General features: G+C 36.9%; 2 protein-coding genes across 5 annotated transcripts in view; both read right to left on the bottom strand.

Annotated features, from left to right (window-relative positions):
- Positions 1 to 5,755, bottom strand: part of LOC107584779 (transcription factor Sp3-like) — a 14,633-nt gene extending 8,878 nt beyond the window's left edge. The window contains exons 1-2 of one of the 3 annotated variants that reach the window (XM_016271518.1): positions 5,559 to 5,755; positions 3,581 to 3,678 (exon numbers count right to left, since the gene is read on the bottom strand). In XM_016271518.1, coding sequence (XP_016127004.1) covers positions 3,581 to 3,678; positions 5,559 to 5,700 — 240 coding nt within the window. In that variant the 5' untranslated portion in view covers positions 5,701 to 5,755. Of the gene's footprint in view, positions 1 to 3,580; positions 3,679 to 3,941; positions 4,212 to 5,558 lie in introns of those variants that run through there. The other 2 variants (XM_016271519.1, XM_016271520.1) reach the window with 2 other exon arrangements.
- A 5,530-nt stretch (positions 5,756 to 11,285) lies between these two features.
- LOC107584778 (obg-like ATPase 1) lies at positions 11,286 to 18,072 on the bottom strand. Of its 2 annotated transcripts, none has more exons than XM_016271517.1 (11): positions 17,965 to 18,072; positions 17,244 to 17,341; positions 16,477 to 16,620; positions 16,253 to 16,380; positions 15,707 to 15,882; positions 15,499 to 15,579; positions 13,619 to 13,716; positions 12,520 to 12,660; positions 11,899 to 11,995; positions 11,694 to 11,816; positions 11,286 to 11,602 (listed from the first exon to the last, which is right to left on the bottom strand). In XM_016271517.1, the coding sequence occupies exons 2-11, from the start codon at positions 17,339 to 17,341 to the stop codon at positions 11,501 to 11,503; spliced, it is 1,188 nt and encodes a 395-aa protein (XP_016127003.1). In that variant the 5' UTR covers positions 17,965 to 18,072; the 3' UTR covers positions 11,286 to 11,500. The 2 variants fall into 2 exon arrangements, with proteins under 2 accessions (XP_016127003.1, XP_016127001.1); XM_016271515.1 differs by lacking the exon at positions 17,965 to 18,072 and adding an exon at positions 17,430 to 17,528.
- Between the last annotated feature and the right edge of the window lie 1,915 nt (positions 18,073 to 19,987).

Here is a 19,987-nt window from a genome sequence, read left to right as displayed (position 1 = left end):
ATACCTTATATTTATTTCTGAGATGCAAAGCTGAATTTTCAGCATCATTACTCCAGTCTTCTCTATCACAATGTAATGTATTGTAGCTTCAATGTATTGTCAATGTCGGAAACAATTGTGATGCTTAATATTTTTCTGTGATATTTTTACAGGATCGATTGATGAATCCTGGCAGATTAATATTCAAAATATAGAAATCTTATCAATTTAACATTGCTGAATAAAAGTATTAATTTTCTTTCAAAAAAGAAAGGAAAAAATAAATGAATAATAAAATAAGTGCTGTTCTTAAAATGTTTTAAACGTAAAATAAAGCAAAGAAGAGAGAGACGCTTGAAAAACTGAACATTAATCAGGCATAATGTATTTTTCTATCATTTTATTATTATTTTACAGCAACAGTCTCAGATCTAGCAGACGATTGCGTTTGACGGGTTGGCCATCACTGATGTGCTGTAGGCTACATAAAAAATGTGACCGATAAAAACACAATAACCCCCAAATGTAAAAGAAAATCAAAAAGGATTTCATAAAACTAAACGACATGAGTATACCTATAAGCAACACAAAATTCATTAAAGGATTCCTTTCAGAGACATTCGTTATTTATATGTTATAGACTTTTTATACTTTTACAAAGAGTGTAATGAAATTTTTTTTTATATTATATATGAATACATTTCTATTTAATACATAATTAATGCATATTGTATTTTAGCAGGGAAAAAAAAAAGGAAAAAACTGCAATAAAATTTTATTTTTTATTTTTTTTAAAGTCAGACGCAGGCGTCACGTCCATTGAGAGGAATGAATGAAGGGCAAGTAAATTGTGCATTGGCTGACACACTGCCCTGATCCGTGTGAGCAGCGTGTTATGATACGTGTTAGCAATTTTTTTTTTTTTTAAACTTCGTGAATCACGCGTGACGTCTGGCTCGACACTTCACTACCACACGTGATTTACGTGACGTCTGCGTATTAAAATGAATGGATTAAATAGCAAAAAATAAATAAATTAAGACGTCAGTGAGACATTCAAGTGCATGTTGCAACGTCATATTAAAGAATCCGTCCGGACGCCATACAATGGGTACGGAAAGTATTTAGACCCCCTTAAATTTTTCACTCTTTGTTATATTGCAGCCATTTGCTAAAATCATTTAAGTTAATTTTTTTTCCTCATTAATGTACACACAGCACCCCATATTGACAGAAAAACACAGAATTGTTGACATATTTCAGTTTTTCTTTTTTAATAAATCTGCAAAAATCACATGGTCCTAAGTATTCAGACCCTTTGCTGTGACACTCATATATTTAACTCAGGTGCTGTCCATTTCTGTCAATATGGGGTGCTGTGTGTACATTAACGAGGAAAAAAATTTACTTAAATGATTTTAGCAAATGGCTGCAATATAACAAAGAGTGAAACATTTAAGGGGGTCTGAATACTTTCCGTACCCACTGTACTTCTACACATAGGCTGTATACGCACTGCAGACAGTACGTGTGAACTTGGCGCAACAAATCTAGTTCAACACCTGAGGCAACGCCACAAAGAGCTCTATGACCAATGCATGGCAAAAAAAATCCCTGGACACAGGATTTTTCCCCCCCTGCCATATGTCTATTCTAGAGACATTTTGTTACACCTTTACTTGGTGATTATTTTGCCTTATGTCTGTTCTAGAGACATGTTACAGCTTCTTGATAAAGCTCTAATTGGTTTTCTTTTGGAAATATGTTACAAATTCACACTGAATGCATTAATGACTGTAAAGCATGTCTGTGCGTGTCAAAATCGCAAAATTGATCAAAGAAATCGCGATAGGTTTTTTTTGTCCATATCGCACACAGCCCTACTTCTGAGTGTAATAAATAAATAGAAAAAAAAGAAAGGACGGGGACTTGGTTCTATCCATCCTTCTTTTGAGATGTGGATGTTGCACTGAAAAAATAGAGGCAGATGAAGGAGAGCTTGCAGGGGTGGGTTTTAAAGGGGTCATATGATGCGATTTCAAGTTTTCCTTTCTCTTTGGAGTGTTACAAGCTGATTGTGCATAGATAAGATCCCTGAAGTTGCAAAGACTAAAGTCTCAAAACCAAAGAGATATTCTTTATCAAAGTTAAGACTCTGCCACGCCCCCCTAAAACGGCTCGTTCTAACACGCCCCCACATATCTACCTCACTATGTGGGAAGATTTGCATAATGCTGCCCAAATGGTCACGCAAAGAAAGAAGGCGTGGTTTCAGTAACCGCAGTTAGTGTTGAAGCAGCCATGTCAGGGAGACGCTGTGTGTTTCTAGGCGAAAGCAAAAGCACTTTATTTGGCGAGCGAGCGAGCGAGCGAGAGAGAGAGAGAGAGAGCGAGAGAGCGGTGTGTGCGTGTACGAGCGAGCGAGAGAGAGAGAGCGAGCGAGACACATCACAGTGGAGTCAGCTGTCTTAACCGTGGCTTGTGTACTGCAAACACATTCATCACTGTGTCTGTCACGCGACTCTGTTCCCCTTTCGGGCTCTGTCTTTACATTTATTTTGAAAGATGAAGCTCGCGATTATGGTAAGGGGCGTTACATTTCCAACAAGTGCTTGCGGTGTTCGGCCAATCACAATGCACTGGGTCAGCTGGCCAATCAGAGCAGACTGCGCTTGTCGGAAGGAGGGACTTTGTAGAAAACGAAGCGTTTGAGAGAGGCGGGGCATAGAGGACCTACAATAATGTACAGTATTTGAAAAATAATGTGTTTTTTGAATATTAAAGCATGTCAACATATTCTGTTACACCAAATAATGATCTTTTAAAAAAAGCATCATATGACCCCTTTAAGCAGACTAAATGAATGGGGAAGTCCTGCATAGGACTCAAGAGAGAAGTCTGTTGCTTTCACCAGAATATCCAGTTATGACAAGTTGATTAGACAGTACAAGGTCAAAGCACTAAACTTCTGCAAAACAATAAACGTATAATTTATAAAGTAAACATATGCACGGATGAATTGTTCAGAATAAGATCTATAACATGAATTTTAAAAACAGATAGGGTGAATTTTCATTTCATGCCGCCTTCAAACTTAAGAGGTGTCATTCAGGACTTTGGTTCAGTTATCCGTTTAATAGGGAACAATAACGTCTTTCAGCGGCTGTACGTCTGTCAGAAAATGCTAATAAATCATCTATATTACTTCAAAAGCCAAGAGCACATGACAAAAAGGTGACAAAGAGCTTCTGTTTGCCAGGTCTGTGCACGCAACCGCTCCAGGGGGAATGGTGGAGCTGTGGAGGATATGTGACAGCCTGGGCAGGGGTGGAGGCTTTTCCCGGTGGAGGGGTCCTCCCCTATCGTGGGGGTGACCGGGGATCACCACAGGTAAAGCGGGCAAGGCGACGGTGGCGAGTCTGTCCGACCCACAATGGGCGGGTTTAAAAGGGTAAGAAAGTGGGTGGCCGTACAAAGCGAAGGCTCACAGGAAGTGTTCGACTTTTCCCCTATTTTTAAAACGTGTGAACTTCACCAAAACACCACGACACCCCGCAAGACAGCGCCGGGGAAGCGACAAACCAACCGGGGGAATTCATACCTGGTCCAGGGCGCCGCTGGCCGGCTGCAAAAAGTCGCTCTGACTGCTGTCCACGTCCAAGGCAGCCATTTCCTGCTGTTTCGCTGGCTGTTCTGGGGCTACGGAGACACAGCGAGAGAAAAAAACTCAAAACAAATTCATGCTCAACGAACCCCCACCTCGAAAAGGCGGAGATTTGCCGTCAAACCGCCTGGAATTTAAACGAATCAGGCGGTTCTTTCTGCTTTGGCGTTGCCTGAGCAACAGTCTTTTCGAATGTTTACTTTGTTAAAGTGAGGCTAGCTGGCTAACGGTTAGCGTCGCTGCTGAGAAAGATTCAACACTGAGCTAGCTCGCTTTGCTAATGGCTCTCCAAACTCACCAGCGGTGCTGTGCTTCGATCGGGCTAAGAGTTACGTACCAGTCATAGCGTGAAACGGTAAAAAATCGGAGGTTTATCTGTTCACTTAAACTCCCAACATGATTGTTTTAATCAAAGGCGGGCTGTGATCGGAGATTCGGGTCGATATTTTTTTCTTATTTTTGATTGACGGTGCGGGAAACACAAAAGGTGGGGCTTCGGAGATTACCAGTGAAATTTGCGTCACGTAAACGGAAGACCCGCCTTTCTTCTACGCCGTGATTGGCTGCGTGATTCGACCCCCTGGACGCGGAGTGGTCAAAGCCGTACGTCTGTCAATTTCATGGCATGAGCGCTTCCTGTTTGTTGTTCGCTTCGCAGATGTGGAGTCTTTGGAAATCTAGCTGGAATGGTTCACGTATGGCAGGAAGTTAGTTGCAACTCTGGTGGCCATTACATTACACCAGACGTGTTGTGAAACATTCAGTACAATCTGCGCAGCCTCACAACATTGTTTTACGTTCACATTAAAACGTTTCACGAAATATCATTTATATTTCACACAAGGTGAAAGATAAGATTGAGACGTTTGCTGTGTAACGTTATGTAAATGAACTAGTTTCGTTTTGATCCACAGTGCAGCCTTGGCCGGGTTTACGTGTTAACCACCTGGTAAACAGTGCTTTGCGGAAACAGCTGTGACTCCGTATGTGCTCAGGGCCCAACTGTATCATGATAATCTAGCGTTTCATACTGCTCATCTCTCACTTGTCCTGTGCGTATATTAACATAAGAATTACATTTTACATGGCTGTTTTTAACAATTCGAGAATACCGCCAAGTCCGAGCTATTGATTTATCAAAAATGTTTAACTTTTTTTTAAGTTAAAAGTTACAGTGCAAAACAGTTTTTTTTTTTTAGTTAGTCTTTCAACCTCGTCTACTGGATGCCCCCTGTCCAGCAAGAATAACCTAAATCAAGTGTCTACATTTAAGTTCATATACAATAAATAAATTCACTTTAAAACTATAGTTCATATAACTATCTGCTTCTCAAGCCAATCTGAAAATAGAAAGGTAACAAAAAATAGTTTTTAGTAAGAATTACAATTAGTAACTAAATAAGCATTAGTATGTAATTAATAGATACTAGTAAAGTCAGGTCCACTAGTAAAAACAGATCCACACAGAATTGCATAGTTACAATTATTGTTACCAATAAAAAGAATATATACAGAACATATACAACTAGGCACTTTAAAATAGTTTGGGGCATTGATGTAAAAAAAAAAAAAGCCATAGGCTTCAACCACAAGTCTCTGTATTCCAGTCGCATCCAGATCTCTAATCTACATACCTCTAACACAGGGGTGCCCAAACTGGGTCCTGGAGGGCCGGTGTCCTGCAGAGTTTAGCTCCAACTTGCCTCAACACACCTGCTGGTAAGTTTCTAGTATGCCTAGTAAGAGCTTGATTAGCTGGTTCAGGTGTGTTTAATTGGGGTTGGACACCGGCCCTCCAGGGCCGAGTTTGGGCACCCCTGCTCTAACACATCACAATAAGGATTAAAAACCATCAATGTCAGTATATCTAAAGGCAATTTTTAAAAAAAATGAAGAAGAAAACAATAAAACACACTTTCAATCTTTGGTTCAACTTTCCAGCTGCGCTGCTTCAAGTCTTGGATGGTTTGGCATTCTCCATCTCTGGTGTTGGGCTCCTCTGTCTGGCATCCCATTTCACGACATGTCTTGGGATGACAATACAGAGATAGATTCATTTTAACATGTATAGAATAGAAAGCATGAGACAAATAAATAAACGTAACAGTATGATATAGAGCAGCGGTTCTCAATTCCAGTCCTCACGTACCCCTGCTCTGCACATTTTGTATGTTTCTCTTATTGCTTCAGATGTTTGTTATATTTGACTGTAAGTGCCCTGCGAAGTGGACATTATTGTCCGGATGTTCCACCATGATTCCAGTTTGAAGGGAGCGTATATGTTCCATACAAAGGGCATTTAAGTGTGCGAGACGTGAATTTAAATTGTATTTATTTACAGAGTTATATTATGTCCCACTTCACGCTTCTCTATGAGCTACAATGGCCAAAAAGAGCAGTACACAATGGATCATACTGTAAATACTGTATCCCACGGTGCAATGCTCATCTTGACCTTCCATTTCCAATTCTGTACACTTAAAAATAAAGGTTATATGCAACTAAAACAGGCCAAATGAATCAACATCAAATTGGAATAGAATATAGTTTGTTAACACAAAATCAGCATCAATAGCCAACCCTAGACTTTGTATAATTTAAATGACATCCAGCCAAGCATAAATTTGGATTTGTTTTTATCATTATTTAATCATAAACCATTTTGATAAAAGACCCAAAATAGCTTTCAGCCAACAAGTATTTTTGATTTGCATATAGTTGAATTCACTTGAATTAGAATAATTCTAAGTTAAAATAGTATCCAAACCCCTCACAAATGTGTTTTGTAAGCTCTTGATACAATATACACTACCAGTCAAAAGTTTGGGATCAGTAAGACTTGCAATGTTTTTTAAAGAAGTCTCTTATGCTCATCAAGGCTGCATTTATTTGATCAAAAATACAGGGGAAAAAACAGTAATCTTGCAAAATATTATTACAATATAAAATAATGGTTTCTATTTTAATATCCTTTAAAATATTATTTATTTCGGTGATGTAGAGCTGAATTTCAATCAGCCATTACTCCAGTATAAAGTGTCACATGATCCTTAAGAACTCATATAATATGCTGATTTATTATTAGAATGATCAATGTTGGCAACAGTTGTGCTGCCAAATATTTTTTTGGAAACTGTGATACTTTTTTCAGAATTCTTTGATTAATAAAAAGTTAAAAAGAACAGCATTTATTCAAAATATAAATCTTTTCTAACAATATAAATATTTGCTGTCACTTCTTAACTATTTAAAACATCCTTGTTGAATAAAAGTTTTAATTTCTTTCATAAAAAGAAAGAATACAAATTTACTGACCCCAAACTTTTGAACTGTAGTGTATATTGTTAGAAAAGTTTTCTATTTGAAATAAATGCTCTTCTTTTGAACTTTTTATTCATCAAAGAATCCTGAAAAAAAAGTATCACAGGTTCCAAAAAAATATTAAGCTGCACAACAGTTTCCAGCACTGATTATAAATCAGCATATTAGAATGATTTCTGAAGGATCATGTGACACTGAAGACTGGAGTAATGATGCTGAAAATCCAGCTTTGCATCACAGGAATAAATTCTATTTTAGTTAGGGCTGTCAATCGATTACATTTTTTAATCTAATTAATCACACCCTTTTTCTGTGATTAATCGCGATTAATTGCTCACTTCACGAAATTAAGCATAGATCATTTATCTGGTCTCAAATGTTTATTTTGTCATCATTTGCTATATCCAGCAAAGTAAACCAAAAGATTGAAGGGTGATTCTCAAAAATCTGTATTTTCTGCAAGCTTTTTTCAAGATGAATTTAGATGTCTTTCCAAAAAAGGACACTTAGAAACTCCAAAAGGACACCAAAGAACCAAATGATATAAGGAGCCCATATAAGCACATATGATAGAAAAAAAAATCTGAATTTTATAGCAAGCGAGACTGGTTATCCAGTCGAGAAAACGTAGTTTGCGTCTCACCTGGCCGTACAGTGGTGGGATGTGTGAGGGCTCACGCTCTTCAGAGACAATCACAGAATATGACAGGCCTCGTGTTTTAAAGCCAAACACACTGGAATGAATAATTCACTGAAAACGCAACGCGAGTCTCTGTTCTCTCTGCAATCTCTGATATAATCAGCCTGGTTTCCTTTATATTAGCGCTGTTTTGGACGGATTATTTGAATGCATTCGCTTACTGGATCATTGGACTGAAAATGTTCCTGGAGTTTAGCAGCTTAAAATGATCTGATCGCAAGCAGAGAAGCAAAATTGGGTTAAAGGGTTAGAAAAGAAATTGTGCTTCAGTAATTTTGTGTTAAATATTTTTAACGCGTTAAGGATTGTAAAATTAACGTTGACAGCACAAATTTTTATGTATATTAAAATAGAAAAAAAATATTTTACATCATAATAATATTTCACAATATAAAATTTTTTCCTGTATTTTTGATCAAATAAATGCAGCCTTGATGAGCATAAGAAACTCCTGTAAAAAACATAAAAAATCGTTCTGATCCCAAACTTTTGACCGGTAGTGTATATAATATTTAATAATAATATTTAATTTAATACACAAATATTTTAGGTCACAATTTAATATAAAAAAGTGGTGTGGAAAATACTTCTATAGCTTAACTCTCCTGCTGTGTTCATAAAATTGTTAGGGGTCAAACTGACCCCCATTGGTTTCCATGCAATTCACCAAAAATCAACACTATGAAAAACACTAAAGTATCATGTAAAAAAAAAAAGTATTTATTATTGCTTGTAAATCTTTATTAAAAAAGAATAAGACTTCAGGATTAGCTGCAGACACAACATAAAAACATCTCTTTTATGTTTTTGTTATGATTACTTGTAGTGATTATTTACACACTGAGGCACAAATAATAACTAACTTTAAATAGTATTTAGAATTTTTGTACATAGTATAAATACACTGTAAAAAAAATTCCGTAAAATTTACGGTAAAAAAACGGCAGCTGTGGTTGCCAGAATTTTACCGTAAAAAATGCGGTAGCAACGTTTTAGGTTTTACAGTTTTAACTTAAATTTACGGATAAATACCGTAATTTCATTTACTGATATAATGTTAATATACCAACCTATTGAAGTACTGAAATCTGTTTTGTACCTTTGTAATACACTAATAATTGTAATACCAAATGCAGGTGGTGATGAGAAAGTCACACGATGAACCAAAGCCCATCACAAGCAGCTTTTAAATAATAACATATATAGAAGGTGCAGTGTTATTCACACAAACACTAAACACCATCATGGTAACACACATGAAACTGAATTAATGCAATAAACATTCATTTAACAACATTAGGTGTAACACACAAACCTAATATACAAAACTGATAAGAAAAAACTAAGAAGAAACATCAAATTTGAAATGTAACGCAGGGAATTCTGGGAATGTCAATTTACGGTTATTCACTGTAAATTATACGGTCTTTTTCCACTTCCAAAAAACGGTATACTACCGTAAAATTAATGTCCAATACATGTAATGTTTAATACAGTTTTTCACTGTATATAGTAGGGGAATTTACCGTTAGCCATTTAACAGGTTTTTACTGTAGCATTTTTACCGTTAAATTCACGGTCATTTTTTACAGTGTAGTATTTAAAAATATTATTTTAAAATGAGCTTTTAAGTGCTGCAACAGGCTATTAATTGAGTTTCAATAAACTAACAACCAAAAACATTTTGAGAATTCCCCTTAGATGATTCTTGTATGCCTTAAATTTGGTAAATTCTCATATATTTCTATATTTGAGACTTTGACGAGCTACAATAAAGGGATTTGTTGTTTTACCTGATACTTTCCAATGTTGATAATAATTTGTAATAATAATAATTTGGCAGGGGGTCGAAATTAGGCACAACACCGGTAAGGGTCATGAAATCCCCTCTTTCAGCACTAGTGCTTCAAAAGCTTTGAAGAGACTCAATCAATGGGCATGGAAAGATGGGAGGAGGGTACGTGGTGGTGGGAAATAAGAGCCAACAACAACATAAACCCAAAAGGAGAAACACTTACCAGAAGCCGTTGGTTGGGTAAAACTCTACGAGCTGTTGTGATAAAAGTTGGCACCGCGTGCGTCTTGTTTTAGAATAAGATTCACAGACATTTCCCATACGTGGAGGCATTTAACCTCAAATCTACCACCTGCAGCCAAAGTCTAGCTGACAGAAGCCTTACAGTATCTTTGTATTAATGCATTTACGATTTATGTGCAACAACGCCAATGTTTGAAAGGCCGCCACCTCTCATATGGAGATGTACTGAGACTCTAATGTCGTGAAAAATGCCTTCGTACCAATTACAATTCAGAATAAACAAAACTCCTTATTGTTGGTTTTAAACTAAATAAGCCACGCACCACGTCTTTTATAATAAAATAACGGATGCTATCAGTGTCTTCGATCTTGTGCAAAACTATTCAGTGCTTTAGTGTTTGTTCTCATACAATTACAGAACCAACTGTCTAATGTTTCTTCCAGCATTGAGAAATTCTACATGCTAAACCCGTAGGATGATTGAACTAAAGCTCCACTGCTGCACAATGACAATGTTTTGGCGCCCATCAGCCTACGTCATTAACGTGCGTCCAAATAGAGCAGACAAGACTAGACGAAATTAGTGCATTCTCAAAAACTAAAAGAAACTAGTTGGCTTGTTTATTTAGGCACTAAATTGCCGTGACAAATGACCTGAATTCTGCGTACAGATCAATGTATTTGTGCGTTCTGATGCGTGCATTTGCTTTATTTCAGCGTTTAGTTGCAAAATGTAAAGGCACAAAATCCCAGCATTTTCTTGAGAAAGCCCATTTTCATCTGTTCATAATTCTGGAAGCTCTCCTTTGTAAAATGATCCCTGCACCCAAACAAGCCAGTGGTATCGGTGGTTGATAGTCGGCCCAACACCTCTAGCCAGCGTTGTGAGGGAAGCAGTGCAAATGCTGCTTGTTTTTGCACCGTACAAAAGCACATTTTCGACCTATGTTTCTGAATGGTTACATTATAATCCGCATGTCAATCAAAATATAAGACCATGCCCTCACGAGTATTGGGAAATCAAACAGTACATCAAAGCTAAAAATAGAATTCTACAAAATATTTTTTTCTCTCTCCCGGATGCTCTCAGTTAGATAATATATTATATTAGTATAATATATTGGATTAGTTCTGGATATAAAAGGACCTAAATCAACCACTAAAAACTGTTAACAACACCTCTATAAATGTTTTTATTGTTTCACAGCAACTTAATACTACAAAGTACAGAAGACTGTACTTTTTTTAAAAAGAATGTGATTGCGACTTTTTTAGTTTACATTTGGCGATTCAGAGTTTTCGTGTGTGTGTGTTGTTTCACTCCCAATTCTGACTTTTTTTTCCTTGTAATTGCCAAGTTAATATCGTGCAATATAACATATAAACTCAGAATTGCTTAAAAATAAAAAGTAGGTAGAAAGATAAAAAGTTGCAATTAACTTTTTATTTTTTTATCCTGGGGTGGAAACAGCTTCAATTAAAAAATCCCATCCATACTGTTTGATTACTCATTGGATAAACAGAATCTATTCGCATCTAGAAATGCGTGAGACAATTGGGAAAGGACCTTCAACAGAAAACACTCTGGTCTAAGGTGTTTTATTAGAATAAACTGCTGTGTGACATGCAGCTTTTGTAAGCCGACAAGCCATTACTTTTATTTCAGCCATCAGCCGAAATAATAAAATAAAAAATTAACTTATCCACCACTAAGGTGTGATTGTGTTTTAAATGTTCTAAAGCCATAACTGAAGAGACTGAGCAGGTGTCATAGACAGTACTGTCCATCCAACTGGCTTCACTTCTTTTTGGGTTGATTAGGTGTGTTGAATTTGAAAAAGATGATGTCACCATCTTCCACAATGTAGTTCCGCCCCAGTTGCCTGTATTTTCCCGCAGCCTGCAAGTATTTGACAACATTATCAGTTCAGTATTCAACCTTTAACAACCCATGCTGTTTTATGTCATCAAGCATGCCATTCAAATCTTACTTTAGCTGCGTTTTCACTGCCTTCTTCCTTAAAGTCTGTAAACTTCATGACTTCGGCCATGATGAAGCCTTTCTCAAAGTCTGTGTGGATCTTTCCAGCTGCTTGCGGGGCCTTGGTGCCTTTCTGTAAGGTGTTCAAACACATGCATAACATTTCAGAGGTCTAGCAGAATATATCAGTTTTTCTGAACATGTGCTTTGCTCACCCTGACGGTCCATGCACGGACTTCATCAGGTCCTGCTGTGAAGAAGTACTCCAGCTGCAGGGCTGAGTACCCACTCTTGATGATCTTAGTCAGAATACTGAAACAAAGAATTAAAAATTCACAACGTGAAAAACATGAAGGGAAAAATTATAACACTACAGAATAAGCATGACAGACTACAGCATTTGCAGGCTATCCAAGATGTACCAAAGTTTATTTTTTCGTTCTCCATCGGAACAGATTTGGAGAAATGTAGCATTACATCACTTGCTCACCAATGGATCCTCAGCAGTGAATGGGTGCCGTCAAAGTGAGAGTTCAAACAGCTGATAAAAGTATCTGATAACAGCAATCCACACAAGCTTTTCATTGATTAATTGATGGACTGGAGTCATGTTGATTACTTGTGCATTATTGTAATGCTTTTATCAGCTGTTTGGGCTCTCATTCTGATGGCACCCATTCACTGCAGAGAAGCCATTTGTGAGAAAGTGATGTCATTTCTCCAAATCTGATGTGATGAAGAAATAAACTCATCTACATCTGGGCTGGCAAATATTCATTTTGGATGAACTATTCTTTTAAATTCAGCAAAGAGGAAAAAGGAGAATAAATCTCGACCTCTGTGTTTTGTTCTCCTCACAATATTTCTGTTTCTCTTCATCAGCCATATCCTGATAATTGCTCTCAAATCCCCCACTGAACGGGATGACCAGCGCACATGGATCATGAACGTCAACCCACTCCTTGATCTTCACCAACCTACAAAACAAAAAAAACTTTTACATCAGCCTAAAATCAGATTACCTGGAGGCTGATAGCTACAAAACAAAAGGCATTTATCAATAGTATAATTATAATAGATAGTTATTTAGAGTGACTCATTTCTCCATTATACCTAGTATACTGCTCTGCATGTTTCCTGGAGTAATGACACGTGAGACTTGATTTCTTGAAAATCACAATTCACAATAAATTAGGAAGCAGTGCTATTAAAAACCCAAAAATCCCAATTCTGTCACCATTTACTCACTCGTGTTGTTCCAAACCTGTATGCATTTCTTTCTTTTGCTGAACAGGAAAGAAGATATTTTGAAGAAAACTGTATTTTTTGTCCATATAATGGAAGTCAATAGGAAGCATAAATGTTTCTTTAGTAAAAATGCTTAGTTCTTCAAAATATATTTTTTTGTGTTTCACAAAAGAATAAAAGTCTGTTTGGAATGGCATGAGAGTGAGTAATGATGACATTTTTCATTTTTTGGTGAACTATCCCTTTAAGAGGCCATACACATATCTATCATTCTTTGATATAACAGTCAGTAGTTTAAAGTTATACATAGCATTTAATTTACACATATGACATTTGTAAATCAATTTCATTTTAGTTGGACAAGGAAAAAGACAGTCAACACTAAAAACACAACTGAAAAGTGCAACAACACAATAGGCATTCGGAGTTTAAACAGCTCCATCATTTAAATCTGAAAATCTTGTTTTGTCAAATCACGTTGCACTGTACATGTCTGAAATCTGTCATTTACTATACAGGCAATAGTGAACAAGTGAAAGATTTTTTTGCAATTAATGTATAAACACTTGAGGAAGGCTTCACACGCTGGCCGGTAGACTGAGACCCATGTTTAACATGGTCCAGAGGTTGTGTAACACCAGCACAGAAAGAACTGACTAACAGCAGATGAACAACACTTTATCTCACCATTTATTCTTTTTCCTGATGTAATCTTTCTCCGAGAGGTTTACCAAGTAGATCATCGGCTTGGATGTCAGGAACAGATACTTATTCAAAACCTCAATCTAAAGATCAAGAAAAAACAGTTAGTGTATAACCAAAACCTTAATCTGAGCAAATATGTTTTCAGGTTTGCTTATGTTCCCTCAACATAAAGTGAAGAGGATTTTTCCATTAACTTTTGGATTACTAAAAAAAATAAGCTCTGTGACCCATATTTACATATTTTGTTCATCAAGATAATCTTCACAATGAAAACAACTTTTATCAAATTTGGAGCCTAAATACAATCACTTCAAGTAAAAAACTGAAAAGTTCAAATAAACTACAAACTATTCCACTAAGCTTAAAATAGTTCACATAAGTGCGAGTATAAGCATAACAAAGCTTTAAAATCAGACTAGTGAGTAGATGAGTTTTTCTGTTTAGCATGATGATAACAACCTCTGTAATGACATTTATTAAGGAAGAGGATTTGGGTGTTTTTCACCCAAAAATGAAAATTCTATCATTAATTACTCACCCTCATGTCGTTCTAAATCCGTAAGAACTCCGTTCATCTTCGGAACACAAATTAAGATATTTTTGATGAATTCTGAGAGCTCTCTGACCCTCCCATAGACAGCAATGTAATTACCACGATCAAGGTCCAGAAACGTAGCAAGGAGATCAGTAAAATAATCCATGTGACATCAGGGGTTCAACCGCAATTTTACAAAGCTACAAGAATACTTTTTGTACGCAAAGAAAACAAAAATAATGATTTTATTCAACAATTTGTCTCCTCCGCGTCACCCTGGTGCCATTTTGGAGAATATCCGCTGGACGTAAACAGCGTATGCTGTTCTGTGTCAGCTGCGTCATGTGGATACGTTGTTTTCGTTTAAATCAAAGCGTAAACAACGTTTTCTACGTCATTATTTCTGAAGTCATTATTTTTGTTTTCTTTGCATACAAAAAGTATTCTCGTAGCTTCGTAAAATTACGGTTGAACCCCTGATGTCACATGGATTATTTTACCGATCTCCTTGCTACGTTTCTGGACCTTGATCGTGAGGTCTCAGAATTCATCAAAAATATCTTAATTTGTGTTCCGAAGATGAACGAAGGTCTTACGGGTTTAGAATGTCATGAGGGTAATTAATGACAGTCATTTTTGGGTGAACTAACCCTTTAAAGTCATTATAATGTGAGATTAAACTTAAATATCAAGAAAAAAAGTCTAAATAAAATGTTGAGAATAAACTCATTAAATTACAAGAAAAAAGTCGTTGTGTTTTGAGAAAAAACATGTTAAAATAAATGCTGAGAATAAACATTAAATTTGAGAATAAAGTCGAAATAAAATGTTGAGAATAAACTCATTAAATTACAAGAAAAAAGTCGTTGTGTTTTGAGAAAAAACATGTTAAAATAAATGCTGAGAATAAACATTAAATTACGAGAATAAAGTCGAAATAAGAGTTTTTTCTCGAAACTTTATTTTCGAAATGTAATGTTTTAATTCTCAACATTTTATTTTGACATTTTTCTTGAAATTTAACAAGTTTAATCTTGCATTATAATGACATTAATCTCAAGATGGATTTATTTTTTTATTATTGCTTGGCCCTAATCCTCTTCCGTAATTTAGCCATTCATTAGCAACTGCCTTTTTCAAGACACAGTGTGTATTAGTGATGTATTTTATGTCTTCGAAAAGAATGTGAAAATATCTTGAGCTTGTGTTAATCACAGACATTTAATCAAAAAACCTTTCAAAAACACATGGACCGGAAGTACAAAAATGTTTCTGGGTTTTAGGACTCATTTAGATTAAAAATGATTTAAAAAAAAAAGATTTGAACCTCTTTGTCATTCCATTCATGGTAATAACGGACATGTTTCTTTTCATCAACAACCCAGGACTTTACTTTACACATGATGTCCTGCAAGCAGAGAAAACATTAAAAAAAATATTAGTGCATGATTCTCAGCAGGCTTTCTGTACAAAGTAGGAAGAATGTTTTAATTCTGTAGTAGTCAGATGTATACTGGGATATACAGTTCACTCACATATTCAGGTTTGAGTTTTTTGTCTCCTCCCCTCACAGCGGTTTTCTCAAGCTTATCAATGATTGGCCCAATCATCTCTTCATCCTTCATCCTCAGCTCTTCATGAATGATCTCTATATCCCTCACTGGGTCAACACAGCCCTCAACGTGGATAATGTCTTCATCCTCAAAAGCTCCTACACATTGCATATACACATTATCAGGGTTGTTTTATTTCAAATACAAACATGGAACAAAACATCAGGTTTCTCAGGCATTAATTTCCACACAATTTCCATTTCAAGCTTTAAAGAGGACACAGATTTCCATATGTATGTTAGATAACTATCACAATGTAAATTTACATATTATAACTAGAAGTTTTCAAGGCTTTTTGTAAATTTGTACCTAACTTCATGTGGTTTTTTAACATACTTTGTCGAATTCTTTCTTCCTTGTTTTCAACTACACTTCAACTAGCAGAAAAATTCTTCATATAACAGATATGAGAAATTTCCTAAAATCTAAAAATCATCAAATGATCTTCTGAAATGGCTATCTACTTACGTGTCGTGTGAAAGATGGCATCACAGGCACTGATGTGGGAGAGGAAGGCGTTACCCAAACCTTGGCCTGCGTGAGCCCCTTTCACTAAGCCAGCAATATCCACCACGTTCAGAAATGCTGGAACCTTACTGGAAGGAAAGATAAAAGAGAAATTAAGATAATGTCACTGATGACTAGAAACAGAAGCTGCTGATAATTGTATTATGCAGACATGCAGTGGGCACCTGGCTGGTTTATGGTACTGGCAGAGGAAGTCAAAGCGCTCATCTGGAATGGGCACACGGCTCTCGTTTGGGTCGATGGTGCAAAAGGGAAAATTCTCAGCCGCTGCCTGACTCTTTGTCAGAACATTGAAGAACGTTGACTTTCTGAAATCACAAATGAATTGAGATAAGTGAAAAGAACATGGATCACTGACACTTTTGTTATGCATAATAAACAAACAAATACTGGCTTTATATACAGAGACTCAAGCTGTGTTCAAAATTGCAAACTATCTAGTTTATATTACACTTACTTCACCTCTTTAAAAAAGTACGTTCCATATAGTATTAATAAAATTCGGACATATTACAGCCACGGTGTTGTCACTGTCACATGACCTACCAGGGTCAGTTGCATTGCTTCGCTGTATTTTTTTACATACTGTTTTGTGAATACTATGAATTTGATGCATACTCTTTTGGTGAACCTTTTTTGCATACTACATAGCATGGAAGGCTGCAGAGTCGGAACACAGCCCAACTTTGTTGCCATTCAAAAACAACTGCCCATTCTGTAGCAGAATGATGTCATTCTCATAATGCACCATGATCATGAGTCATCATCCTAATCATTTCACACAATACAGCAGGATAGGTCTGCATTAAGCACGAATAAAATGCAGTTGGGTCATGCATTCGCACTTTATCATTTTTGACACTGCCGATGTCAAACTAAAGACCCAGCGCACATGCATACAGCCAGAATGCCAGCTGGGAGTGACACGCACCCTACATTTGGTAACCCAACAATTCCAATTTTCAAGGAGGTCCCGAAACGTCCAATCAGGGGGGGCTGTTTTGGTCCATCTCCCTTCTTTGGAGGCATCTGTGGAGAGAAAACAATAATACCTACTTTCGCTTAAATGCATTACATAATTGATCAAGCAAAACAACCAGTCATGCAGCTACCACACCTTTTTAGGAGCCATGGTTAAATGCTGTCAGTACTACTCTCTTGCAGTATTACCAATGGACTATATTTTGCATAATTAAGATGCAGTAGAAGCCAGGCAACGTGTAACTTCTTTGCCTGGCTAACTGCAGTAGCTAGTTGTCATTTCACGACAGTGAAACCAGTGGCACCAGGATCCCAAAATAGACCCCGCATTGAGTGTAAACTGATCGGACTTATCCACTGTAAGAGAGGCTAAATATATGCCCTTCCCTGGACAAGTAAGAGAAGGCATACATAATCATATGTTACTTTTTATAAATCTCTGCACCACTGCCAACTGACAGCCGGGTTAGTAGAGGTAGGGGTGCTTCTTTACTCGCTAGGAAGCCAACAGAGAGCATCAATACCCTCATCCCCTATTCATTAGTGTGTATAGCTGGTTAGCATGCCGGTCATATGAAGGGGCCAATATGCAATAAAATAGACAATTTAAGCACAAATAGCACGTCAAATCGATGCATATATAAATAAGATAAAACGTATGCTTATATCACCTTGATATCACAGTATGTCTATCAGGAGATAGGGGATTTCGCTGTGCTCAAATAAACGCACGCTGCTCCACACCTCGGCCGATGAAACGGAAAGAATGTGCATACCGGAAGAGTCCTGAATCCTCACATTGTGATTGGTCGAAACAAGCTACGACGTAATGACGTTCGGGTAAACGCATGCGAGATGGCGTAAACGCTTAAGGAGCCACTGTGAAAAGTTTTAATGAGCCAAACGGGAGTGGAAAACTCGAATAATAATATGGCAAAACTCAGATGAGTCTAGTTGTGAAGTATCTCACTAGCTATGAGGTTTTGAGTAAAGAAAGTTACACAAATGATTGTTTTCTTTATGTTGGTTTCAATCACTAAAACATAAAAGGACAATTTTGCTGAATTCTGTCCTAAAATCTCAAACTAAATCCCAAATATCATTATATATTTTTGTAATAGCTGTTGTATAAACACATTCAGACGAGTCAGGTGTATTACATGTGTCATACCGTGACCTCAAAAAGTATTTCGGACAGTTCAGCCACATTTACAATACAATGTAATTGCATTGGGCAAATGATCAGACCAAGTGGCATATGTAAACAGATGATGCTAAAGCTTCTCTTAGAGCTAAATTCACTTCTCTGAGGCATTCTTGCAATTGCTTTTAACCAACTATATGTAAAGCCAAGATCACACATGTATCCTACAGACTATCTTTAGTTGTAATGAATTACATTTACATTCACATTCCACATGTTTAAATGTGGCCAAATATGTTGTGGGCCCTGCGACTGTCTTTGTTTTCTTACTAAAACAAAAATTACATTAACTGTTACTGCTGTTTAAGTCTCTAAATGATCTTACTGTAATAATGATTACTGTAATAATTTAAATAATATGCTTATACAGCAATTAATAATACAATTTATTTTATTAACATTTAAATTAATAAAAATGAATAATACTTCGTTACAGTACTTAAGTATTTTTAGGGAGTATCTGTACTTTACTTGAGTTTTTATATTTCAGCCAACTTTTACTTTTACTCCACTACATTTCCTAATTAAAGGGGTCATCAAAACTCGCGTATGAATCGTCAGTGGCAAATCTTTTAAATATGAAAACGTACTTACGTGAGTCAGAACAGCCGGCATTGTAGTCTGCTCTCCCAGGATCAGTAAACAGTCCTCCATAAAATGTGCTGCACACATCTGAATATTTGGGTTGAACTATTCTGGAACAGTGCTGTAAATACAACTTAACCACTGATTTCTAGTCGTGTACTCTTTTGGAAGGCCAAACAAAGTTGTTTCGCTTTCACAACGAAACACACAGCGTCACACATGGAGGGCTAGAGTGAGCGGAGGCCGGCGGGCTTGAGAACGGCGCGCCTGGCGGATTTGACGAAGGAGCGTCCGGCGGGCTTGCGGCAACCACATGAGGTGACCCCGGGCTGGACTCCGCTTCGTCCACGGAGAAAGCCAATCCGGCGATCCACTGCGCGAAGCTGATGTATTTTCTCAGCGACCAGCATGGATCAGCTCCAGGCATGACGAAGCGGATATCGTCCTCGTTCGGAAGGCCAAACAAAGTACTTTCGCTTTCACAACGAAACACACAGCGTCTTAAAGACATGGCGGCAGCAACAATACTACAGCGAGAATAAAAGTTACACCTTCTTTATTTGTGTGAACATTTGGGTGGCGTTATGCAAATCTTCCCACATCGTGACGTAGACATGTGGGGGCGTGTGTGGAACGAGCCATTTTAGGTAGGCGTGGTTGACTCTTAACTTTTATAAAGAATATCTCTTTGGATTTGAGACTTTAGTCTTTCCAACTTTACAGATCTTCTTTATGCACCAAGTGCTTGTAACACTCCAAAGAGAAAGGAAAAATTGTCTTACGTTGGAATGAAAGAAACTAAGTACCGGAAGAAGTGCTTCTTATTCATACCCAAAAATGCTAAATGGAAGAAAGGGTTAAAACTGAACACAATCTTGCTACTCAAGCTGTGTATGAACATTTTT

This window comes from Sinocyclocheilus grahami, unplaced genomic scaffold (assembly GCF_001515645.1).
Source record: "Sinocyclocheilus grahami isolate Dianchi unplaced genomic scaffold, SAMN03320097.WGS_v1.1 scaffold63.1, whole genome shotgun sequence".
Classification (NCBI taxonomy): domain Eukaryota; kingdom Metazoa; phylum Chordata; class Actinopteri; order Cypriniformes; family Cyprinidae; genus Sinocyclocheilus; species Sinocyclocheilus grahami.
This window is presented reverse-complemented; position numbering and strand designations above follow the sequence as displayed.